This window comes from Argiope bruennichi, chromosome 6, assembly GCF_947563725.1.
Source record: "Argiope bruennichi chromosome 6, qqArgBrue1.1, whole genome shotgun sequence".
NCBI lineage: Eukaryota > Metazoa > Arthropoda > Arachnida > Araneae > Araneidae > Argiope > Argiope bruennichi.
Genome location: NC_079156.1, coordinates 53,909,531 through 53,937,312, shown reverse-complemented (window position 1 = coordinate 53,937,312; position 27,782 = coordinate 53,909,531). Strand labels below are relative to the sequence as shown.

The 27,782-nt window shown below is 30.7% G+C and overlaps 1 protein-coding gene across 1 annotated transcript; it reads right to left on the bottom strand.

Moving 5' to 3' along the window:
• Positions 1 to 282: 282 nt before the first annotated feature.
• On the bottom strand, positions 283 to 26,988 carry LOC129971468 (uncharacterized). Its single transcript, XM_056085264.1, has 6 exons — positions 26,904 to 26,988; positions 14,737 to 19,343; positions 14,450 to 14,656; positions 8,438 to 8,661; positions 3,933 to 4,011; positions 283 to 1,397 (listed from the first exon to the last, which is right to left on the bottom strand). Exons 2-6 carry the CDS (start codon positions 19,339 to 19,341, stop codon positions 1,200 to 1,202), a joined length of 5,313 nt encoding a protein of 1,770 aa, XP_055941239.1. The 5' UTR covers positions 19,342 to 19,343; positions 26,904 to 26,988; the 3' UTR covers positions 283 to 1,199.
• Between the last annotated feature and the right edge of the window lie 794 nt (positions 26,989 to 27,782).

The window sequence follows — 27,782 nt, the reverse complement described above, 5'->3', positions numbered from 1 at the left end:
CTTTAAATAAAATTCTAAGTACTATTACAGAATGAATTCAAAAAGAATATTATAGCATGGATAATGTTATTAATTTTCATTAGTTTCTGTATTGTATTCAATTTAGTTTGCATGGGCTCTGAAAAAAAATCACAAATTCTATAAACAATTGTGAAGCAATAATAAGAAAACCATTTTTATTAACATATATAAACGTTAAGATAAAACTCAATATATATATATATATATATATATATATATACATACACATAATTGAATGCATATAAAATCCTAAAATGGGCTTTAAAAGTAACAATTACAAAAAATTTTCAACAATAATGATATACTAAGAAATACACTTCTTAATTAACAAGAAATAGTACAAATAAACATTTTTAATATAAAAATTAAATAAGAAAAAAAAATACAGTTTCAGATAAAATTGGTACAGGTAAATAATTCTTATTTTGTGATACTATTAAAAAATCGATTAATTTAAATGAGTTTTACAATTTAATCATAATATTCTTTATTTCAAATTCTACTTTTAAATAATGTGAAGTAAACATTAATTTGATTATAACTCGTTTAATAAATTCCTTGTAAAATAATGATCAATATCTAAAATGAGCAAGACAATGGATATACTCATACATAAAAATAAATAATTCCATATTAATTGACTAGGATTTTGAATTATTTCTTGCACTACTCAATGCTATTTTAACCATGTAAAATTCAGTGATGAGAATGCTCACAAAAATAAAGCTCAACATGAAGGTACAATTCCTTCACATATTTAAATGATAGATCTCTTTCAAGATTAAAAAGTGAAGCTGTTGCATCTAGGAATTTTTTCAATTGCTGTTTTGCATTTATGCATTATTTTGAATTTGCATTAAAAAATGATTTTCTGCCATGCTTAAAAAGTAAATAAAAAAAAAACTGTAATATTTTGTTTTTGTTTGTGTAATTAAACTGAACAACAAATAAAAAAAAACATTATTGAAAACAAAAAGAATACTGAATTACTTTAAGCTCTAGACCAACAGTGAGCTATTACAGGAGCATAAATTCTTAGGAACATTCAAACAAATTATCACAGATCACCTTACATATGATTAATTCACACTGAATTATTACATTTGAATTTTTTTAAATTCAACCATATATTTTTCATTCCTTTAACAATCTTCTATTAATGACTCCTGAATGTTACTTTAGGCAAATAACAATCCTGGGTGAGCCGCATCTATGTGATTATAAGCTTCAATAAAACCGTCAAATGCTTTCAAACATATCCAACAGAATATTCCATTGCAAGACTCGCATTTCATGCGATTACATCCTTCAATTTTCTCAATAGCAGTTTTGCATTTTGGACATTGTTTACATTGCACAGTAGATTTTTGCCACACCTAAAAAATAAATTTATCATAATTTAAAGCAAACAGTAACAATCATTTAAAAATCAGATTGCATATGAATTTAAAAAAGAGGAGGGTGTGAGGTTCCCCCCCCCTAATCATATCCCTCTTTGAATCATTACTTTGGGAGTATAATAAGTAAATAATAATCAAAATTTACAATTTACTTAATTGAAACTTAAGTTACATTTCCTACATTTACTACTTATAGTAATGACAAGCTCTCCTTGTTGCTGGACAATTCTATCTTCTGAACTCATTTCACCAAAGAATCGTCAAGACAAGTATGGTACAAGATAAATCTGTCTGAGTCAAATGTCTTTCCTACAGGAATACAATGGAAAATTTTAGAGAGATGTTGCAACAAGCATTTGATCAGGATTTAAAGTTACAAGGTCAATCCAAAAATACCCCTCATAGTGTTCAAAGCAGGACTTGAGTAAACTTAAATTTATATGAAGCACTAACCCCAAAAATACATTCTTAAGCAGGGTTAGACAAATTTTATCCTAAAAAATAAACAGTTTATAAGCACTTTTGAGGTGAAATTTAAGGACCAACATTAGTATAGTACTAAGTTTTAAGTCTCTCTACAGAAAAAGCGTCTCGAGTTTACAAAGAAGCATATAAGCAAGCCTCTATCTTTTTGGGAATCGGTCCTTTTTAGTGATGAATAAAAATTTAATATCCATGGGTCCGATGGTCAAGTTATGATCTGGAGGGAATCAAAACAGCATATGTTACTTAAGAATTTATGTGGAACTGTGAAGCACGGTGATGGTTGGAATATGGTATGGAGGTGTATAAGTGCTGGTGATGTTGAATATTTAAGTTTTATAAATGGAAATATGGATAGATACATATATCTTGACGTTCTAAAACAAAACGTTTTTTCAAAAATGCAGAAAAACTGTCCTTTGGAACTCACTTTACTTTTCAACAGGACAACGATCCAGCAACAGCACATCTCCAAGATTTGTCAAGAGTAATGTCTCTATAATGTTAAAAAACAGCTTCATAGCCCTCCCCAGTCTCCCGATTTAATCCTTATGGGACATTTATTGGAAGAAATCTGTCGTGAACTAAAAAAATATGATACAAAGAACAAGGTTGAACTCAAAAGGGTCTTTCAAGACATTTGAAGTAGTATTTCTCCAGAAACAACAACAACAACAACAAAAAACTGATGGGGGTTATACCACAACATTTGAGAGAAGTGATAAAAGCCAAAGGAAGGCCTACTGATCATTAAATGCAAGTTGGTCAACATGAAAATGGTTTTTCATGTACTATGTAAATACCGTAAGGAATTTTTGTTCCGTACACATTGTTTTGGAACACATACCGTTTTTTGTTCCCTATTAATGGCATTTTTTTATTCTTTCAATTTAAGTATTTATTTTTCTTCATAGTTTTTCCTTCATAATATTCATAAATAATAAATGAAATTGTGTTAAACCAATTTTAAAATTTTCATTTTCATAACAAAATATTTTGTGCCAAAAATTAAACTTTTATTAACAATCATAGCTGCGTAAGGAAACTTTTTTTACCCACTGTAGATAAAATATATCCAAGATTATCTACGTTTCTCCTTACAATGCCTAATGAGTTAGAATAAAATTTAAAAACTTTTTTATTTCATAAACTGATTGACATCCTGTTTATTATGAAATATCCTGATATTTTCTTTGCTGTAATTGTAAGATGACCAGTTGACTTTAGCAGTTTAACTACTGTTAGTTTAGTTATATTAACGTCCTGTTTTAAAGCAACACTAAGGCTATTTGGGACGGACCTTGTAATTCTGAACCACGGTCAGATGACGAACATCTGAGCTGGCATCCCCTCTCCAAATTTCCGCAACACACCGGAGGGAGGACGTTTAGCCCCGACGGATTTAGCGTTCACCAGACCCGCTTACACTACAGCTCTTCGGCGGAATTAGGTCTCGAACAAAGCCCTCTGGTTCCGTGGCCGAGACCACCAGGCCACTGCGGCCTCGGTTTATTATTGATGTGAAGAGTTATTCATGTGCGAATGAAATAATCGATATACCATTACAAACTATGCATTAAGCATGCATTCTGTCATTGTCACTCAGTTGTTATGGATAGGAGAAATGTCACAAAATACTTGCAGAACGCATTTCCATCTCATAGTTTCATTCCTATTATAACAATGCTGGGTAGCAAGATATGTAAACAAATCGTTGCCACCGAGTAGCAACATCTGGTGATGGAAATCGATCTCAAAAGTTCTGAACATAATAAAACACCAAACAAAATAAAGACTGATAACTAGAAAAAAAAATCTTATTCTTTAAATAATGACTGATTTATTAGCCCAAAATTAAATTAAAATATTTATAGGAAATACTGTAGGAAGCAAAATTTATGAGAAATCATACAATAATTACATTATTCTTTAGCTTTTTGGTAAAATTAAAATGACAACTAAATCTGAATTTACCACCGACTTACAAAGCAGGTAAAAAAAAAAACAAAAAAAATGATAAAAGACTACCTTAAAAGAATAATCAGGATCTTCCTTAGAACCTTGGTACATGTCGCAAGTCACTCCTTGGTGATACACAGCATTGCAACTAAAAAGGAAAATAGCTTCTAATTTTACAATGTAAAATATAATGTATTTGCAATTTTTTTTTCTTTTTCTTTTTGCTTTACAAGTTATTCATATGCTCAAAAATAATTATATATATACAAATAATGTGCTTCGTATTTGCGCATAAAAAACCTAAAACAAATCAGTAATTTAAAAGAAAAATTGCCTAATAACGGCGTCAGTCGACGCTCAGCCAGCCAAGTTGAAACAAACTTGTAACGTTATTATTATTCAGATTTTATTAATCTGAATAATTATTCCGTGTTATTTTAATTCTTAATCACGGTGGGGCCCCCCTCAGTCGCGGGGCCCTGGTGCATAGCACTCGCTGCACCCCCGAGATGGCCGGCCCTGCCTAGGATTGCCCAATTTTATATCTTAGATTATAACAGAACATCAAGATTTACCAGCAATATATTTTGTGGTAGCTAATGTATTCTTTCACGTTATAATGATGAATGGATGCCAACTATCAATGATTTTACGAATTTAATATAGATTAGAACCTGTAGTATAGGCATTAACAGTAAAAATGATGGCAATGAATAATTGAATGAAGAAAAGAAATCAGCTGCTTTCACTTATCAGTAAAAAGTTCTCAACATTTTCACAAACTGACATCTGAATACACTTTCCTGATAATGCCTATACTACAAGAAACGTAACACCTCTAAAACGTTTTTGACATATTCGTTTAGTTAGAAAAAATAGTATTTCATCCCTCAAGGCTATTGTTGATGAGGAATGTTTAATGCCTGCGTCCTGGCCTAAGGGTAGCGGGTCTTCCTCGTGATGTGGGCGTCCCGGGTTCGAGACCTGGTTCGGACATGGTTGTTCTATACCCTATCCGTGAGGTGTATGAAAGACCCCACCCCCTTAAAAAGAGGTTGTGTCATCTTCTGCCCTCGTGTGCTCAGGGATCTTTACCCTCAGACGCTACTGCAACCCTCTTTCCCCGATCTTTTGGATTTTGTTTGAATTGGTGTTCAATCCAAGGGGTATAAGCAGCAAACAACAGGCATATTTAATATTCTATGATAATATTTCTCACAGAATTAATCGCTGCTTCATAAATTTATTTTAAAAAAATTAGTCAACATTTCATAAATTTGAAAAATTTAGATTTGACAGAACAAAAAATTTTTTTGATTCCAAACATACACAGATGGCACTCATCTCTCAATACTTTATTCCTCAGATATAGAATAGTTGAAAACTAACTACGGGGAAATTAGTCTCAATTTAAAAATCTATATGGGCAATTATTTTATATGCTACCATTCAAATGAACAAGGAATTACTTTAACTTCTAGTATGGAATTGTATCTTTATAATATAATATTTTCTACCAAAAGTATGATTAACTCTATAAATGGCCAATTAATCCAACGAAATAATATTAAGATTAAATAAATGAGGATTAAAACTATGAGCATTAAATAAGTCCTCGAAAAAAAATGCGAAACATTTTTAAATCAAAATTTTTATTACAAGTTTTAAGGAAGGGAGGAGTTGGAGGATCATCCACGAAGTGGCAGATCATCCGCTAGTGCGGACCGCGATCCCGTTGTACATAGCAAAGCACCATGAGTAATTTAGCAGCCGAGACATTAACGGGGAATCACAGTGCAAATGAAGCTGAGAGAATAATGGGGATTCCAGAAACGTCGATCCAACGCATTTTACACAGAATATTGAAGCTGCATTAGAAGATTCACCAGTTATTGCCAGCAGATAAAAAAAAAAAAAAAAAAAAAAAAAAACCTTTGCAACTAGCAGAAGTGGAAAGTGACCGACAATGGTTGCTGAACATCAAATAGACAGATGAAGCCTACTTTACATTATTGCATGGTGATGTCAATACGCAAAACAATTTTATTTGGATGACATCAAACCTTTGACGTGACCAAATCATTGAATTCACAACCGAATCACAAATTTTACTTTATTCATTTGTAATTTACAAGCACCTAAAAAGTGAAATCAAATTATGTTAATTTAACAAAGGAAAAAAAAAAAGAAAATTAATAAAACTAAGAAACTACGGCATTATAACAAATTTGTTTTTAAAAAATGAAGCAAATGCATATGGAATGCATTTATTCATATTCTAAATATAAATTTTTTTTAAAAAAAAATTACTTCAGTATCTGCTAGAATCGCCCTAATCGTCACAATTTAAAAAAAATATTTTAGAACTTCTAAAAACAAAAATAAAAGAATTTTTTCATTAAAGAAATTAGATTCAATACCAAAATAAAAAAAGAATAATTTAATTATTCTAATATCTTTTCAATGAACAAATGGAGTTTGAATGCCGAATTTAATATTACAAAACAAATGGCAAATAAAAATTCAGTTAAACCAATAGCTCAAATTGAACAGAGAGAAGAAATTTTAAACAATATAATTCTAAGCTTTTTAAAGAATTTTTACATGCAACCATTTTGGAAATGGATAGAATTTTGTTCTCCATTTCCATTAAAAATTTTTTTTTAATACAACCTAAAACTGGCAATTTATTAAAGTAAATGAAACATTAATTAAAGATAAAAAACACATTGAAATAATTATTTAAAAAGTTTTAAAGAAATTTTTAAAGTCAAGACGATTTTCTTAATTATTTTTAATTAAAATGCCAAAAAATCTAATCTGACATTTGAAAAATTTTCGTGTCTTTTACATTTTTCTACTTTATTATTAGGTAAACAAGAACAACATGTCAAAAAGCTTTGATTTTATACATGCATAAAAAACTAAAGTTCCCCATCTAGAAGCTTCATTGGGTCTTAAGTTTATTTTTACATACTCCGCGATAAAAAATGCACACCGCAGCCAATTCGGTGATTTGCAACTCAGCTTTTGTGATTTTGGCGTAATCGGAAAATCGTCAAGTAAACCTAAGAATGCAATCATTATGGCATCTTATGTATAATAGAAATTGGCAGTCTAGGCATAATATGGAAACCGTCAAGTAAATCTATTTATTCGTCATTCTTTGACCTTGATTTTCGCCCTATTAGATTTTTTTTGGTTCAATTTTTTTTCCACGTTTATGTGAATATCATGTAGTTTCTGAGCGTATTATTTTAATTCTGTCCGCAAGTAATCCGAGTTTATTTTATTGTTAAATGTAAACATCCCCTCTTTTCATATTTCCTCTCACACCTATTTTGACATATTAAACCCATCCAAACGCGGAGGTTTTAAAATCCGTTGTCAAACAATAATAATCTGGAAATCGCCAAGTAAGCTCATTAGCTTGGTGTTCTTGGTACAATCTGAAAATCACCAACAAGGGGGGGGGGAGCGTAAAAATAAATAAGTACCCTTGTTAGCTATAAATACAGAAGATCAATATAAGTGATTATTAATAGGAATTAAATTAAGTAATAAAGAAAGCTGCAATAAAAGTAACATTGTATTATTACTTTTGGCCCTAACTTGGTAAAACATAGTTTCTGCATCAATAAACATCATAATGTTTTAAAATAAGAATTGTTAAAAGAATCTGAAAAAGTAATTTAAGGTATGGAAAAACACACTTTAACATTTAGTTAAGTATTTATTATTATTATCCTTAAAAGTAAAAATAGAAGAAATGACACTAGCAATTAAATATTAATTAAAAGTATTTATGTATGATATGACAAAATATTTTTCAAAATCTATAAATAGTATAAAATGAAATCCCTTGAAAGCGTCTGTATGTTTGAAAGAGAAAAACTCGAGAAATACTTAACTGATATTGGAGATATTTGTACCATTTTGTAGGGCATTTATTGGGAAAGGTTTTAAAATATTGAAGTCATATCAAAATAAGAAAAGTTTTATAGTTGCGATTTTAATTACTTTTCTACTACGATGCGCATGCGTAAAACAGCAGTATCCATGCTTTGCACTTATCCGAGAATGTACGGCAATTTCAAACTGCTTATGCGCAATTAGCAAGAGCTACGGTATGCATATGCAATCCATTTCTTTGTTTTATGTCTGATTTTTAACAGCGATCGAAAACTCAATATGCCCCCCCCCCCAAAAAAAAAGGAAATCCAACCTTGGTCAGAGCATACTAAATGACAAAACGTTTGTGTCGCGATAATGAAAATGTAGAGGAAAGAAACGTTCAGTTAGCGAATATCAGAGAAAGAATGTCCACACTTAGAGAAGGAGAGTCCCCTGTTGAGCGAAGTAACCATCTCTCTTTAAATTGCACTGCAAATGAATTACAGAGACAGAATGAATCAAGTTTAAAGCTAATTGTTCTTCTTGGGAGCTATGCCACGGGCAACGCTGTGCGGGTACTACTAGTTAAAGATAAAATAGAAAATTTTAAAGGAAAGAATTGAAGTTCCATCTTGATAAAGAAATAAAAATAAAATTAAAATCTAAAAGCAATAACTTACTTAATACATATGTCATTCTGACACAAACGGCAGTTATGTTTATCACCAACTACTTCATCTTTGAAGAAAAACATGGGACAATCTGGAGCTGGACAGTGAATTATATCATCAGCATGTCTTTCAAGATAATATTTCATAGATTTTTCCAACATTACTTTGATTCTAGCTGGATCGTCTCCAAGTGCTTTACAAATATCATCAAGTAAAATATATTGGTCGCATTCCTAAAAAAATAAAAAATATATATGTTAAAAATGTCATTATTTGAGAATCGATAGTAAATGTTTTCATAAAGACAAATATTTTGCTTTTTTTAAAGTATCCACAAAACTGGAAAACGTAGGCAGCAGAAAAGAGTTTTAATCATACCTAAACTTAAAAGTACGCCTCATTATCTAAAAGAGTCGCAGTAAGTTTTAAAATATTGTTATGAATTTGTAATGCTGCTTCCCAGCGCAATTAATTACATGGTAATGAAGACAATTTTACAAATAGCTCTGATGAATGCTAGCGGTTGCCGAATCAATGACCCTAGACCTTGGCAACAAAATCGAAGAGTCCAGAAACTACAAGAATCCTGGCGATAGCACTATTCGGATTCGAGTAACTGCGATCCTTCAGGAATTTTCTTTGCCCTGTCAAGAAAATTTTAAAAAGCCAGAAGACAGAGTTGACGTCAATCAAAACTAAACTGAGCTGAGCTTAATCAAATAGTTAAGTGAGTTTGTAGCGGTGCTACAAAGTGAAACTAAAACTGACATTTGCCACGAGGTTCAAATTGACAATGCTGAAGCGGTACTACAAAGTGCAACTACAAACTGACATTTGCCACGAGGTTCAAATCAAATTGACAGTGCCGCTTGGCGGTTATTTTTGATCTCGGCAAGTATGCAAATGAACGACTCCTTCAGTCTATTTTTAAACCACCGAAGCAAGAGAAAAAAAAACACTGCCGCGACCGGAACGATTCTGACTTAATCTTTAAGCGTGTTTCACTAATCTTGCAATTGTACAAAGTCTTGTAAATATGTTGTAATTAAATTTTCTTTAACTTAAACCTTGTTTTCTTAGCTCTGGCATATTTTAAATTAGGCAGGCAAATTTGTAGGTTAGGTAATTGAAACCAGCACTAACCCACAAGTTCTCTCAGATTACTTAGAATTATTACAATAATTTAATATCGATTTGATGCTTCCTTTTACAAGTGATATTCTTGTGTACACTTCAGTATATGTATTTCCCATAGAATTAGGCGTTGTTATTTATCACAGAGCCCATTGGAATGTTTCGTCCCACATCCACTGCACTTGTCGTTGATTTACGAATTAATGTTACGTAACAATACATAAAAAAAAAATTCCGCACTGATGAGTCAGAAAAATATTCCTATCAAATGTATTTTGTTTCAGCATACTCTTAAATTACACAATTTCATGACAATGGTGGATATTATTACATGCTTCCAAGAATAACAACTGAACAAAAAGTTTCTCATTATGAGAATGAACGAAACATAATGATGAAATAAATCTATTTTTATTAGTATTATTCCTAGTCCCATGATATCATTGTTCTATTAAAAGTGGAATTATCTAATTCATTTATCTAACTTTTCGCATCACAGTAACTTCATTTTCTTATTCCTTATGTAAGATACACAGGTATTAAATAGATATCTTCTTCCTCAGTGTTCAAGAATGGAAAACATGATACAATGAAAGTGTTTTTCATTTCAGCCACATAATAAAATCTATCATCAAAAATTATGCAAATAATAATAATAACAATCTATATCTATATTAATAATAAAGATGAATGTGTGTATGTGTGTTGACGCTCTTAATGCCAGACCGTTTGACCTATAGCTACAAAATTTGGCCACATGTATACCTTGGAGATTGAGAAAGTGCATTCCGGTTCGATTGTTTTTTGAAATTTTAATTACAATATTAATCGATTAAAACCTAAGCTGAATTTTGGTGTTTTTTCGCGATAACTTCAGAAAATATCATCGCACAAAAATGAACTTAACATCGTTTCAACAGAATTAAAATTCATCGTTTCATAATTTTTTGAAGTACGTTTATTGACTGAAACAAAATAAAACATTATTTAAGTCATTCAAATTCTTTTGAAAGTAAAACTAAAAACTGAATTTTAAGGTGAATCAGAGAACTTTTTATCCAATAATTTTTTTGAGGTATTGCATAAATTACGATAATTATTCTGTAGCGCACGTAAGATTTCAATGCCTTTAACATCCATATTTAAAAAAAAAAAACATGTTTAGTCTCATTAAAAAAAAAGTTTTGTATTAATTGAAGATTAATTACTTCCAGTGTAATTTAAAATTCCTATATTACAAAAACGACAGAAAATTAAAGAAATACATCGTACAATGAACAGAACGACTTAAGACTTCTACAATTGTATGAATTATATGACTATCAAAATTTGAAGCATAAAAATATTTTGCAGAAGAAGGCATTAAGAGACCATGTTATATAAAATATTTAATTTAAAAGTTTCAGCGAGAATTAATCTAGGCGAATCATGTAGTCGCCAAAGGCGGCAAGTTAATAATAAAGATGAACGTTTGTTTGCGTGCTGGCGCTCTACGCCAAACTATTTGAACTACCGCTATCAAATTTGGCACCTGCGCAACTTGGTGGTAGGGAATGTGCACCGGGTCGATTTTATTGTAATTTTAATTGATTAAAAATTAAGCTAAATTTTTATAATTACGATAATTTCCCAAAATATTACCGACAAAAATTAAATTTTACATTGGTTCAAAATTTTAAAAATTATCTTTTTTTTTTATACAAATTCCAGTATTTCGGCAATTTTTAAATTTTTTTTTGTGCTTAATTTTCAACAATATATTACATTGTTGCTCTGAAGTTCAAATCGCTTCCATTCTTTTCTATCTAATCGTGTAATTTACGGAATGTATCAAAAATGAAATTCTAATATTGTGAAATTTTGAAGATAGGTGAACCGGATATTTACACTTTTAATAGTGCCATGATGTCTTGGAACTGATTAAAAAAAAACAGTATAAAATTTAGACATTATAATTTTTCTAAAAAAAATTTATTGACTGGAACAAAATAAAATATTATTATTTATATCATTTTAATTCTATTGAGAAAAAAAAACTAAAAATTGAATTTTATGATGAATTAGAAAATTTTTATTGAATAATTCTTTAAGACATTGCAAAAATTATTCTATAATATTTTAATACCAAACGATTCTCTTTTCTAAATTCCTATTTAAAAAAAAATCATGGTTAAACAAACATACGAAGTACAGAGAGTATTGTAATAATTAAGAAAATTCGAACTGGAGAATTTGACGTATATTCCCATTTTAGACCACCCCAAGTTCGAAAAACACATTTTTGGCATTATCTCTATGTTTGTCTAAATAAAAATAACACAAATGAGTTTTGAGTTAGACTGATGAAATTTGGAATATACCACATCTGTAGATTTTTTTATCAAATTCTGAAAGAAATCCATTCTAAGGAAATCTGCCTGTCCAGTTTTCCGAATAAAAGTTAACAGGATAATTACAAAACGAATAGAACTGGATGGGCAAAATTTGGTTGAGAAATTTAACATTTAAAATGCAGATATCTACCAAATTTGGAATCAAGTCCATCAAAGAATTCACTTTCTTTTCGATCTGTACTTTCACAAGCATGTAAACACGAAAACTCAAAAACACTGTAACTTAAATAGATGAAATTGGTATGTGGTTTTATGCCTACAACTATAGCTCAGTGTTAAATTTTGGTTTCAATCGGTTAGAAACAACGCATCTAAAATATAAATTCGATTTTCGGGTACCTATTGCTAAATGACAGGGATTAATCGCCAAAAAATTCGAAAAGAATCATACGACAGAGTCAGTAAAAGCGCTAAATTTATGCCAAAGATTAATATTTTGTAATTATTGATCGCTTATGGCAAGCAAGGATTCGCGGCCTTATCCAAGGTCGACAATTTTATAAGGGCAAGAGGTTTATATCTTTATCAGAGAGTAAGAGAGAAAGTTTGGTGTGGTCGCTCCTACTTATATTTCCCGCGCCGGCTTCCTGGCATAGGGGCAGCGCGTCTTTCCCGTGATCTGGGCGTCCCGGGTTCGAGTCCCGGTTTTTGCATGGCTGTTCTTCCACTGTTCTATCTATGAGATTAGTGAATGTGCCATCCCGTAAAAAGGGGTTGTGCAAGCGAATGAGTGATGCGTGAGTAGGAAAGTCTTGGCCCTAGTTGGCGCAACTATAAAAACAAGAGACCCCCTCCGGCTTAAAATCGCTGTCTTCGTAACAACGGGCTTGTCTGTGGCAAGTGTCATAAGAAACAACAACTTATATTTCCCGCAATTTTGAACATTTCTGTCCAATGTTGCAAAAAAATTCAAAATGTTTTCATTGTTTCACAAGTAATTAAGGGCTGGGACAGCCTGGTTGGTAGGGCGTTGGATTTGCGTCCCTTGGACTGCGAGTTCGAAACCCGATGGCTGAAGACTCTCCGTGTGTGTGGTGGCTGGCGCACATATAATTCTGTCGTGGTCGGAAAGTCCCCCATGCCGAGAGTAATACCACTGGGGGTACTGGATCAGGGGTGATCGTTCTCTGATTCAGGTCTAAATTACGATTTGTGGATGAGCGAATGAAATCCGCCCCGTAAAAAGGGTTGTGACGTGTGCGTAGCTAAGTAGTACTCTTGGCCCTAGATGGCGCTACTGAAAAATAAGAGACGCACAAGCAGATAGTTAGTGGGCTTGTCTATGACAAATGCCATTAGAAACAACAATAACAAATAATTAATCGCGTGAGTTTTTTTTTCATTGTTGAGAATTAAAGAAAAAAAAATCTGCTTAATATTTGTGTAGTTTACAAAACGAACAAACGAGAGTGTCTCCAAAAATTTTTCGCATATTCTCTAATAAACTTGTCATGCCAAAGAACGCCTTACATGGCATTGCCGAACAATAGTTATGAAATATTAACTTTTGGTATGAATTTAGAATTTTTACTGAATCTATCTTGTCATCCTAGGCGAGTACTTTGTCTATTAATCCCTGGCATGAGTTAATTGTATCTAAAAATCGAATTTGTATCTTAGACACATTTTTCGCAGGTAATTGAAACAAAATTTTAACACAAATCTGCACTTGTAGTCACAAATTCTCATACCAAATTTGATATATTAAAGTCATTGAGTTTTTGAATTATCGTGTTTACATATTATTGAAATACAGACAGTCACACCATCAACTCGTAACTTATTCTCGAACAGTTACACAGAAGGTCTTCAATTGAAAAGATTTTACTTAAAATTGATTGAATTATGCAAATTTGGTGTAAAGACAGTATACCAAATTTCAACAGTCTAGTTCAAAGACTTTTAGAGTTATCTTTGTCACAAGACAGATAGATGGACGGACATTTTCCAAAAAATGCGTTTTCCGAACTTGAGGACGTCTGAAACGTGGAGATACGTCAAAATTTGGAGTTCCAATTTTTTGACTACTACTATACCTTCTGTATGCTACATATAAGAGAAAGTAATTACAAAAATTTGAAGAATATTAATATTAAAATATTGCGAAATTTAGAAGATAGATGACTCGGACACTTATGTTTCTAATATGTCATGAAATTAGTATGCATTACAAAGTAACAGATACACAATAAACAGAACATATGCAATTAAATCAACAATTAAAATAACAGTTTTGATGTCTTAATCAGACGGAATTATGGTAGCATGCAGTTAAATCTATAGAATTTAAATATAACATTTAGACAACACAAAAATCTTCATAATGAAAATTAAATAATTAAAAATCTAAATATTAAAAAAAATTGTCTTCATCGAATACATAAAACTACATTTCTCTGGTTATTTAGAAATATTTTGATAAGAAAAGAATATTTTCCCCCTTCACTTGTGATGCAAGATTTCATACAAACCTAAAATACAGAAAATTACAAACCTCGGCACAGCAACGAAGAGGAAATTCTGCTTGTTCCATTAGTCCTTCAATACATTCACTGCAATACAAATGCCCACATGATTCCAATCGAAATGTCAAATTGAAAGCCGGGCAAAGACACAAGGGACATTTTTCTGCACTGGACATAACCTCAGATGAATCACTTGAATGCAATCCAGTAGCTAATTCTTTTAAACAGCCTGCAGCCTGAACGCATTAATTAAGCAATATAAGGACAAGGAAAATTTAATAATTTTTTTTAATTTATCAAAGAATAAAGCGTTTACCTTTTCAATGCTATCTTGACTTCCATGTAAAGAAATAGAGCATGACTTGATGTCCAACACAGCAGTTTGTAACTCGCAAGATTCAATAAACTTCTCAAGATTAGCTCCATATTTCTTTATTATTTCTTTCAAAAGCTTCCTCTGGCCAGATAGTGGAATTACTACCATTGCTTCATTTTCTCGATCCTCTAAGAATTGTAGGATTCTCTGCTTACAGTTGTGACAATTTTCTTTGGATCCATACAGTCTAAGAGTTTTATTATTATAATCTTCAATAATAAGAATGTTAGATGTTTTCTCAAAGCTTCTTAGCCACAAGTGACCACCATGGCAGAATATCTTGTTCAGCTTGGAACTGAAACTCTTATTCAGTATTTCTCCTTCTAATAATTGATTAATGACTCGTTGTAGCATTAACAAAATTTCTTGCTTATTTGATAACATTTTGATAACAACTAAATCATCTGATGTTTGACTTATAGTAAATTCAAAAAGTTCCTTACATACAAACTTTTCTTTTAATTTGTTCTGAAATTCAATCAAAGTTTGCTTAAACCGGGGTTTTAAGGCCTCGGATATTTTTAAACTACATTTAATTATTGAGTGGTATACAGGTTTACATACCAATTTCGCATTGCCAATCTTGCAATTTGATAGATTTTCAATAGCTAATTCAATATCTTCTTTATCTTTAACGTTTATGAAGGCTTCCATAATAGTAGCCGTTGGTGTAGGAGGAGGTATAACTACTTCAAAATTGGAAAGATTTGAAAACTTATAGCAAATTTCTTTGAGCCTATTCTCGATTTCTTGTAAATCTTCTTTAGAGGTTTCAAATGGAGCTGAATACTTCAGTTCAATTTCAATAGGCTTTACATCAGGTAATAAATCAGAAAAAAATGTTTGTAAGTCAAAAGGTTCAGCTTCTTCAGGTATTCCAGTAATATATAATTGATTCTTTTCATTCCTACTAACTTGTACAAACATATTAGAATCAAATATACGAAAGCTTCTCATTGACAATTTACGAGCTCTCATAAAGTCTTCATTACGGAAGGTCACAAAACCTTTACCGTTGCAAGGACGTCTAATCCAAGTTACATTAATGGATTGTTGAATAACGCAGGGCTGCTGATCAGGTGGATTTTCTTCAGTCTCAGTGTCACTTGCATTATTAACTATGCCCTGGGAATTATTTCCAATTTTTAGAGAGGCAACTTGTCCCCCTCTAAGCCATTTCATTTCAATAGGTATTACAATTTGTCCTCTCTTCATTTCCAGAATATGAATCTGCTCTAAGTTAACAAGATCTTGAAATTGCTGTTTTAATATATTATCCAGCAACGTAAATGCTTCATCAATCTGATCCTTTAAAGCATATATTAAAACCTGTCCTTTTTCAGCAACTGGTTCAATAACTAGCGATTCAGTCGACAACAATGACTTAATGTGAGCTTCGATTGCTTTTAACTTTTTTCCTTTCTTGCCCAACAGAACTTGTTTTATCATTCGTTCCCCAACAGGTTCAATAATCCTTGGAACTAAAGATTTTTCAAACATATCCGAGTAATCAAAATCAATTTGATGCTCAGCCATAGCTTTCGTGATGAAATCAGGAGGTATTGAAGTTATAGACATTAGGAACTCTCTATTCGTGGAAAGCATGTGATCAAAAATTATAAATTGTGGCAAATTTTCCATCTGGCAGATAATGGAAGAAGGGTGAAGAAAAGCAATACAATGTGAAGATAACACTCGATATCCGCTTCTGTAATGACCAGTGAAAACACAAAGATTCTCTAAAAAGCAATCAAAAAGCATTTCTAACAAAGATATTGCAGAACTCTTTCCGGTGTTTACAAATTCTTGATTTATATTTTCCTTTAAAGATTCTCCAACAATCTGACATATTTCATTTACTTTCGCATGCACGTTATTTAGCGTATTGTAATTAATATAGTGCTTTTCACACCAAACTTCACTACATTTGCTATCCAACCACATTTTATAAATGTAGAGATAAGAGAGAGTATCACTATCATGTTGGACAAGGCTCAGTTTCACAGCGTCTATCTCTCTTTGTCGATCGATATCAGTAGAAAACTGAAAGACTCTACCTTTTACAGAAAAAAATGCAACAAGAATAACAGCTTCATAAGCTAAACCCCAATGGATACCCAATAAGACAAGTTTTGAGTACTTTGCAGGAAAAGGCAATTTTACAATATCTTTCCCCAAATCTGTCAGAGTATTATCTTTAATAGCATTATATTTTTTTAATAATTCTAAAGCACTTTCTTTAGTACTCTCAGGCAAGGACTCTACAAATTCTACAGTGGTTGCAGTATCTGGTCTATACTGAAAGATTTTTATCATACTATTAAATGGATTGATAGTTAAAATTTCTGGATATTCATTATGAGGCATTTCTAGATAATCTTCTTTGCTATACAAACGATAACAAAAACCAGTACCAAAAGATCCAGCCAAGCTTTTACGAAGTTTCGATTTACTGCGAGAAATGAATGTTGTAGATAACACATCCATCTTTTTATCACTATCAAATATGTATTCTTTTCGTAAGCCACAATCCACAATATAACGAACAGAAGGAAAAACAAGCATTTCGCTACAGTCAGTGACTAAAAATACTGTTCTCTTGCCAGAAGGTCTTTTATTAAATAATTCTAAACAAGGTTTTTGAGGGCTATTTTCATTTAATATTTCGCATTTCAAATCATTAAATTGCAAATCGCATAATTTTTTATTAATTTCAGTTGATGCAGATTTTGTATCAGCACTAGTAGGGAGAAATGCCATCACATCTCCAAAATCATTCAAGATATGAATGGAAAGCACTGTTTTAGCAACTTCATTAATATAATCATCAGTTGGTTGAAGAGCAGAATTTTTCCAAAATATTTTAACAGGGAGAGTCAACGAAGGCATTTTGAATGTTGCAACATTAATTTTATTTAAAAAATACTTTTCATATTTATAAATATTGTCATAAACTGTTGTTGTTAAAACTAATCTTAAATGCTCATTTTCTAGTAAAATATCTTTTAGATAAGACAAGACAATATCTTGATTCAATGATCTTTTCAATGACAAATTCAAAATGGCAAAATTTTTCTTCTCTTTAAAAGTATAATCATCAATAAACAAATTTAGCATCTCATCAACAGTCACAAAATTCATTTCATTTTTAAATTTTATTTCATCGATTTCATCCGTTTGAGTCTTGTCATACAGAAGTTGAAAGACATTCTTTCTTAAATTTTCAGTTAATACCTGACAAGGTTCAGAACAAAATAAATGATGATCAGGAAATTCACTTTTAATAAAAATTGGCAGGAGAATGTTAAGAAAGTATGCAGAATCAGAACTAATAATGGTAACTTGATTATCAAGTATTTTTTTTAATATAGATCCTTTGTAGGCATATGCAGGTAGAGATCTATTAAACATGTTACATTCTTTTTTAACATCTTTCACAATTTTTTCACAGTTCTCTAGAAGGTCTTGCTTAGTGGAAGAAAATAATAAGGGTAGCTGTCCCTTAACTTTAGCTATGTAATCCTCAAACTGATTTTGTTGTTGGAGTAAATTCTCTAAGTGCAATTTTAACATAGAACCATGATTTTGTGAAGATATCTCCCTAATTTTTGTTAGACATTTAGCAATAGATTCTTTAGCATCATCCTCAACTTGCTGCCTGCACTCCATAATTACTTGTGCCGGATCTAATTGCTTTAAATAATTTTTATATTCGTTTAGCATATTTCTGGAACTTTTTGCATTTAGATTTGCTGCATCATAATTCATATCAAACTGACTGTTGTTCCTTGGTAAATGATCGAAATTAGTATGTTCGGTACCTCGAGAAGTGAGCATTGAATTAAAATTCTCAGAAGAAAAATCATTCACCTTAACAGGATCTGCATCGGCATTCTTGTCTTTTTGAGTGTTGGAGTAATGGGAAAACAGTTCAGATGTATCGGAAGCAGAGTGACAATGTGATGGATTCTTGTTTGAGATACTGAAACCGACATTTGACTTCGGAAATCGTGAATGTGAATCACATGATGAAACACTTTCGGAATCAGAAGATCTTGATTGAGTTCTATTAAAATTGTTTCTTCTTCCACCAGAATTACCTCTGTCATTACGCCTTTGATTCATAGGGCCTTGGGGAATCTGGGAACGTGAATCGCATGATGAAACACTTTCAGTATCAGATCTTGGTCTATTAAAACTATTTCTTCTCCCTCCGAAATTACCTCTGTTATTGCGTCTTTGATTCACACGGCCTCTTTGCTGATTCTGACGATTTGCATAAGCTCTTTGATCATGAATCGTCTGAAATGGTTCCCTTTCAGTTTTTGATTCCCGGCCTTCGCAGAAGGATCTTATGCGAATGTTTTCTTCTCTTTCATATTGATAATCCTGCTTTTCTCTTTCAAATGGATCAGCCATTCTTTGGCAATTTAATCTACTGCTCGATGGAGAATATACATCAACTGCACGGGGTGGTTCATAATGATCTGCAGAACTCTGGTTTCCATTTTCCCTTCTCCGAGAGTAATTTTTATTGCCATTCATAACTAAAATTAAAAAAAAAAAAAAAAAAAAAAACGGAATTAAAAAAATCAAGTACTGATTTTTGAGAAACTGCATTTGATATTCTTGGTATTGTATTAAGGAATTATATCATAATGCTAGTTCTTTTCTATAAGAAATAACTTACTCTTAAATAAACTAGCCGCCATCAGCGACCAGTTCGTTCGCCCAGTTTATCGCTTTTTTAGGTTCTTAAATGATTAATTCGTTATTTGAAACGACTGAAAAATATGAATTTAATCAGTATACTGCAAATTAAAAAGTATCTATATTACGAAATAAAAGCGGAAGTGAGAATCCTACTATTCAGATAATGACTGGTAAAAACACGCGATTGAATCGTTTGATGTATAATTTGAATTCCTTCATAGCATTTAAAAAATATTTTTTCAAATAATGTATCACATTGAATTGAAGATATTATTTCTTTTAAGGAGAAAATTGTGCAGAAATAAAATTGATATCATTAAAAAGTTCAATTTTTTGAGTCCGAAGACAGAGATAATTTTTTTGTAAGATAACTGCTTTAAAAAATATTAATTTCCATATGGAAGTCATAACGATACGGCTACACTTAAAATTAATATACGGTCACCCAAATTGAAAAATGTTAACGCGATTTGTCGCTTTTTTTTTTTTTTTTTTTCATTTTCTAACAGCTATTTGTTACCGTTTCTGGTATCCATCCTGAATAGCATTTTTTAGACGAGTTTTAAGACGATTGGATGATTTTTAGACGATTTTGATGTGCTTGTCGAGAATATCGAATGGGATGGCCATAAATTTAGTGGTTACGTATTTTATGGAACTGGTCTTGATTCCAGAAGCTACGGAAGCTTTGGTCTTTATGCTAAATTGTTTAAATGGCAATTGGAAAATACCAATCGGGTATTTTTTTTTATAGACGGGTTGACTTCTGCTGAAAGAGCAAATTTAATCAAAAAAGTCTTGAATTCGTTGAACATAGTGGTATGAAAGTTGCAAGTGTGACTTTTGATGGGACTAGTGTAAATTTAGCAACGGCAAAGATACTAGGTACGGATTTGGATGTTGCCAATATGCGGCCTTCATTTTTCGCATCCTGTTACAAAAAAAAAAAAAAAAGATGTTTTAAATTTGCTCGATCCTAGTCTTATGCTGAAACTAGTAAGAAATATGTTTGGGTCAAAGCAGTCAATTTGGCATCCAACTGATGGATTCATAGAGTGGAAATTTATTGAAAGATTAGAAAATGAGCATAACTTATTGGCAGGTACGAAACTCCGACGGGCCCATATAGAATGGCACAGGTAAACACTGAAGGTGCGTCTTGCAGCCCAAACATTAAGTAACAGTATTGCCGATGCTCTGGAATACTGTGAAGAGGATCTGAAGCATCTAGACTCTCGAGGCGCTGAGGCCACAACAAAGTTGGTGAAGTCTTTTTAATGACAATTTTTGATCTTTTCAATTCAAGAAATTTACTAGGAAGAGGTTTTAAGAGACCTCTATCCCAAAACGCTCAAGAAGAGTTCTATATCTTTATGGAAAAGGCAGAGCTATACATTGAAGAACTGAAAACTTCTCCTAATGGACCTCTAATCTTGGAAAGCAACCGGAGAGCTGGGTTTCATGGTTTTTTTTTATTTGTTTACACAGCATTTCCTCACTCTTTCAAAATTTAATTATAAAACCAAATGGTACAATGAGTTTTTTGATGACTTACAAGTTTTCACAAGACCATCTGGAAATGTTTTTTTCTGCCATCAGAAGTAAAGACGGCTATAATAATAATCCCACTTGTAAACAGTTTCAGGCTGCTTATATAAGGCTTTTGTGCCATGTGGATATAAGTGGCACAAATGAAAACTGTATTGCTCAGGATGATAGTTCTATATTAAAAATTTCATCAGCGGTTAATGTGTACAGCAAATCTATCAATTATGATGTAAATTTAGAGATGTAGACGAAGATGATAATATTACAGAAATACTATTACTATGTATGTGACGTTTCATCTCACATTGCTGGATTTTTAATTCGAAATTCAGCTAAAACTGTGAAATGCTCACAATGTATCACAGTATTAATAAAAGATAATAAAGTCTACTCTGACCTACAAGTGGATTCCCCACTTGATCTTATAGCAGGAAAACGTAAGTACGAGTGCAGGCTGTCACAGAGGAAAGATAGAGGAGGTTTAATTTATTCCTCTGAAGATGTTTTAAAAATCTGCCATATAGCAGAATAGGAAATTAGGGTAAGCCAAATTTCTGACATAAAGAGCCAGAAATATAATGAATAGGCTCATATTATCCAACTTGATCTTTTTAAGCTCAGCTACTTCAAAGGGAATATTTAATGCTTTGAACAAACATGCAAACACAAGAGTTACAAAAAAAAAAAAAAAAAAAAAAACAAGTGTCGTAGCATTAATACGAAAACTATTTTATTTAAAGGAAAATAAATATTTACATTTTAATATTATTATCACTTATTTGAGTTGGAATTTATTGTTTTTTTTTCCCCAGCGAAATCGTCGATATTAATTATAGTTTTTAAAAATCATTTGTTGGAATCTATTTCCTTTTTCAGGGCAGCTCTTAATTATTGTTTTAATTAATGCTCCTAATTTGAATGTAAATATTTGAATCATTTATGTTTGTATCATAAGCCATTATTAGTGGAGAATTTTGAATTTAAAACAAGATATTATTTTCTTTTTATTAACAGTGATTTAGTGTGATAGTTTGTGGTTCTTTTTATTAAAAGAAAAATTTCCTCAACTGAATCTTAAGCTTTATTTAATCACAGAAAATTTGTTTATGGGTTACACCAAATACACTGTATTTTTTAACTGAACATTATTGTACTTGAATTTGATAATACAGTACACTCCCGATTATCCGCGGAATTGGGTGGCGCGGCCGCCGCGGATAACAAAAATCGCGGATAATCCGAAAAAAGCTAAAAACGGGTATAGCAAAAGAGAAAACAGTCATTCCAACTTTGAAAAATCGTTTTATGTACAATAAAAACGTAAAATAAACAGCAGAAAATGTTCAACTAACGCTTAATATTTTAGTATATCACTCAAAACTAACATAAAATGCATTTTGTTAATGAAAACAGAAAAGTGCTTTGTACTTACGAGAGGTTTCAAGGATAGACAGAAAAATTAATACATATGTACTGTTTTAATACTGTAATGTATTATGTAATTACAAAAGCATAACTGTAAAACACCATTTTGAAGAAATCAGTCAAAAAAACCTTTGTGCGGTAGGCACGGATAACCCGCCCGCGGATAATCGGGAGTCTACTGTACATGTTTCTGTCTAAGGTTTATATCATAATTTAGAATTATATCATTTTTCAATGAATATAAAAACTTGACAAAATAAGAGTCAAGATCTTGCTATTTGATACACATTTTATTGCTCATCCATGCCCTAAACTATTTTTTTTTTAAATTTTTATTCTGTAAAAAAACTGGAATAAAGAATAGAAAATCGTTTAATTGCTTTCATCAGAAGTTGTTTTAATAAAGATCAATTGGGCAATAATTGCAATTTTTATTTTTAAAGAAATTGATTTAAATATGATACTCACCCAGATGTTTATAAAACAAATATACAAGAATATATTTACAACTGTTAACTAATTTTAATTTTTATAAAATTAACTGCCTAAAATTAGATTTACATCTCCATTCAAATAATAAATAACAACAAAGTAGCTTTAACTGAATTAGATTAATAAAAGATTTGTTGAATTTCTTTTTTAAAAAAAATTATTGTATGGCTCCAGTCACTAAAATTACTAAAATGAAGTCTTCAGAATAAATATTTAAAATTATGATAATTAAGAATTTTCTCTTATCGAAAATAATTAAGTAATCTCTCATCAATTCTTTTAATTTTTTATTTTTTAACTGGGATACTAAAGTAGTTTTTACGGGTATTTCTTTTTATACAAAGAATCAACAGATAAATGATATTAGAAAAGATTTCCTACCTGTTTTAAACTTTGAAAAATAACTGCAATAATAAATAAAATCGTAAAAGACGTCTATTATATGTAGTTTAAAATTCTATAATTTCCATCTCTAATAACATATAATAAAATATATGCATATGGAAAGTATTTTGGAAAAAGAAAAAAAAAAAAAAAGACTTGTCACTTTTATAAAAGTTTTTTTTTATCTGTTTGAGATAATGATAGAAAGTATTTGAACATGTAATGTAAAATTTTAAGATGATTTTAAGAAAAGAAAAGAAATAAAATGTTTACTTAAGAAGAAAATCACTTTTAATTAATGGACAAAAACAGAGTAAAAAACAAAACATGATTTAAATTAATAAACTCGACTACTGATGTGAAAAAGAAAACATTATTTTCGAAACCAGTTTGCTTAGTTTTCAAAAAATGAGAATATATATGTATATATATATATATAAAACTGTTTAGGAAATGTTAACCGGAAATGAAAACCGACCGGACCCAATGCCGGGAAGCAAAAGGTTGCGCGGCACTTTTTGAGTATGCCAAGATTTGCGATATGGCGCCAAAAAAGGTATTTTTACTCCCAGATTTTCCCTAAATCAAGTGACTCATGTTGGGTACACTTGTTTAAATAAGAAACAAGCGACTAACTCGCTCCATTTATATATCAGCTCTATGGAGAAAACCTGCGACGGAGTCCTCCAACCCCAACCACTGTGCCGCTTATAACAATTCTTTTCATTGAAAGTTCATGATCCTTCGATAAGTCATAAATGATTGCCTGTTACCCATTTTACTCCCCCCTCCCATTTTTAAAGATATTGCAAAATAAAACCATAAAGCAACCCCCCGTCAAAGGCTTTCTTCAGTTTTATTTTCCCTTGATAATCCTATATTTATAATAAAATTTATTATATTAGATAAAAAAAAATGTAGTGATTTATGAATTCCAGATCATTTTTACATACTTTTATACAAAGACAAAACATTGTAATTTACTTGACAACTGAACGAATCTCACGTTTCAATCTTTTTTAACTCAGGAAAGCATATTTTGAGAGCTCTGTCTATCATTCTGTCAGTAAACATGATATATATATATATAAAATTGCTTTGAGCTACATGAGTGAAATCTGGTGTGTGATCCAAGAACCAAATTTTAGATTTCTATGAAATTTTGAACAAAATCCAAGGAGAGTCAGTGCGAGTAAAAATGAACACGATAACTACAAAACATAAAGAGCTATATGAATAAAATCTGGTTCAAATTCAGCACCTAAAGTGTGGATCCATATCATTTTTTTATATTAAACTGACCGTTTGTCAGTGTGTATTTTTGCATGCATTATAAATGTAATAACTAAACAACAGACAGGTTAAGGTAAATGAAATTTGATATACAGGTTTTAGCCTCCAAATTGTAGATATTTATAAAATTTTGAATAAAATCCATCAAAGAATTGGCCATTAGTTGGTATGCACTTTTGCATTCATGTAAACGTGATTACTTAAAAAACGCAACAATTTAATAACTGAAATTTGGTATGAAATATTGATATTGAAATTGCAGTTTTGTGTTAAATAATTTCGAATTAAATCGATTAAAAAAAAGGTAACCATAATATATATATATATGTTTTTCTTTACTTACTTTAGGAAGAGCATTCCAACTTGTTCAAATAAGTAAATTTCATTTCTTTAAAGTTAAATAGAAAAATAAGAACAACACATTTAGTAAGATCAATTTCTTTTAAACTCTTGTTTTTATTTAATAAAAATTTCGAATATTTGAACATTATAATAGCTATTCAATTTAGAGTGAAAGAAACAGTTGTCATTTCATTCTTTTTGTTTAGAATAAAAAATAAAAATAAAGGATAGCAAAATATTATATCTTTTTTTTATCTAGTCGATAATGTACATATATACCCAAGATAAAGAAATTCAACCAATTCATAGCGGATATACGACTGCATATATAAAGGTTGATAAGTAAAGTCCTTTTAAGATCATTCAATTCAAAGTAGCGTAACGTATGGCCAGACAAGTATTGTATGCCTATGCTGAATTAATTGAAGCAGGTTAAAGAGCCCCATGCACCAAAAAAAAGTTACAAAAAAAAAAAAGGAGATCTGCCGAATGGATATACCATAGAAAATATTCCATAATAAAAGTGCAAGATAAAGAAGGATTTTTCCATAAAACTGGAGCTCAGATTTACGATTAAAATTATGAAAAAGGGTTCGTCCACAAACTGAAAAATGTATCCTCAGATCCACTTCCTGGATGTGTTTTTTATACTTATATATATTTTTAATTTTTATTCACTTTCTCATTACTAACCGGAAAACACATTTTTCAATTTTGGTTGTATCTTTTTTCAAGTCGCAGACATTTCATAATTTATCCACACTAATTTTACAGATAAATACTACGGAATGTTTTCTATAACTTTTATGATATTGTATGGTATTATTTTTTGCATTTCTTTTGTAATTTCCTTAATTCGACACTAGAAGCGCTGCAATCAATTACAATAGATTTAGCATAGTCCTTTTACTACAGCGATACATTACTTTTCTGCCTATGCAAAATGGCGTTTTGAATTTAAAGGTTTTAAAATGACTATCGATCACCTTGTATATGTATGAAATACAAAATTCGATAAAATAAAATCATTTGTTAAAAAAATCATTGTTATTTAAAAGTTATGATGCGTTAAAAATAAACATAAAAAACTGCCATTGAATTATATAACAAATCTTACAAAAAAAATAAAATAAAAAAGATAAAAACCCTAGATTTAAAATCCAAATAAATGCAGTTCATATTACTTTCTTTACTTATGAAGAATCTTATAGTTCAACACCATTAGATCTTATGCTGTCAAAATCCGCGACTATTGATAAATGCATATCATCAGAAGTGGGTCAGTGAATGATTGATTAATATTTAACTTTCCATTAAAATTTCATATCAGCATATTCCCCTATCCTAGCACAGCAAACCTCTTGGCGTCTTTTTGTATTCTCGCCAAACGAGTGGTCATAACCTCGCCAATGAGGCAACCTAGTCGGATTTTTTTTTATTTATTTTTATTTTATTTTTCATTATATTTATTTCATTTTATTTATTTTATTTTTATTATTATTTATTTATTATTATTATTATTTAATAATTATTTTATTAATTTATTATATTTATTTTTATTATATTTATCTTATTTTATTTATTATTCTGGCCTTCAAGTATCGTTCTTTAATTGAAAAATAATAAGAAGAAGAAATATTCAATTAGTAGTCAACTTGGTGAGATTTCAAATAAGTCGCCAAGAGGTGGGCCCATCTAGGATTTTACCGCATATTTCTATTATTACAAATAGGATGGTTATATTATAGCTATCTATCAAGGCATACATTTTCTTATCGATTATGATGATTATACATCTCAGTGATTAGTCATTGCATAATAGAAAGTTAATCAAATTATTGATATGAAACATTCAATACCACAATTATTATGACTACATCAGTTATATATCAGAACTGAAGAGAACTTACCCTCTCCACAACTAAATAGGGGAAACACATATATATCCAGAAACTCCTTTACTCCCGCGTAAGGTTTCAGTTTCGATTTCTCACGTGACCATTCAGAGTTGAGAAGTAGAAAGACTTAGATAACATTGACTTAAAATTAAGTTAGGAGGGGGGGGGGAGAATTATCACATACCTGCAATTCTTGAAGGTAGATTAAAATTGCTGTTGATTTTGTTGAATGAATTATCTATAATTAACTTGAGAGCACTCATATTTAAAATTTATTTAATATGGATGACGGTTACATTTACCACCATATATTAATAGGAACTTTACAGCTCAACTAATCATGAGATTTATCGAAACCAAAATTTAAGTTTGTTGTTCTCTTGAAAACAATGTAGCTGATAAAATACCGAAATCTGTTGAAGATTGATAACATAGTAAGTTGAATCGCAGTTTTGGTAAAACAGGAGAATCAAATACCAGTTTTTTTCCCAAGCCGGAAAAATTCTAGCTAAAGCTATCATAATTTGCCTAACTGGCTAATATAACAAGAAAAAAATATCAATACATTTGGCAAATTTAATGTCTTAAAATTACAACTTAATCGATTTTATATTTTTCCTATACTCTGTGATGTAATATAAATTGTTTAGCTCTTTTGTCTCAAATAAGATTTTCGAATTTTCATGTACAATTGAATTGGAAATTCTATATAAAATATTGATCGTCATTATGTAGAATAGTCCATTTTAAATAGAGAACCATTAAATAAATCAATAAAATGTTTTTGAATTAAAGGAAGAGTGATTAATGTGAGAATTAATTTAAAGCTCACAAAAGCATTAACTCATTCATATTTGGTTTGTTATCAAAAATGTTTCCTTATCAAAATCG

Bases quoted from the DNA above. Each gene is read 5' to 3' on its own strand.
- LOC129971468 (XM_056085264.1), bottom strand. From the start codon at position 19,341: ATGAATGGCAATAAAAATTACTCTCGGAGAAGGGAAAATGGAAACCAG. The intron at 14,657-14,736 runs GTAAACGCTTTA...TAATGCGTTCAG, and splicing joins GTCAAGATAGCATTGAAAAG to GCTGCAGGCTGTTTAAAAGA. The intron at 8,662-14,449 runs GTTTGTAATTTT...TTATTTTTTTAG, and splicing joins CTCTTCGTTGCTGTGCCGAG to GAATGCGACCAATATATTTT.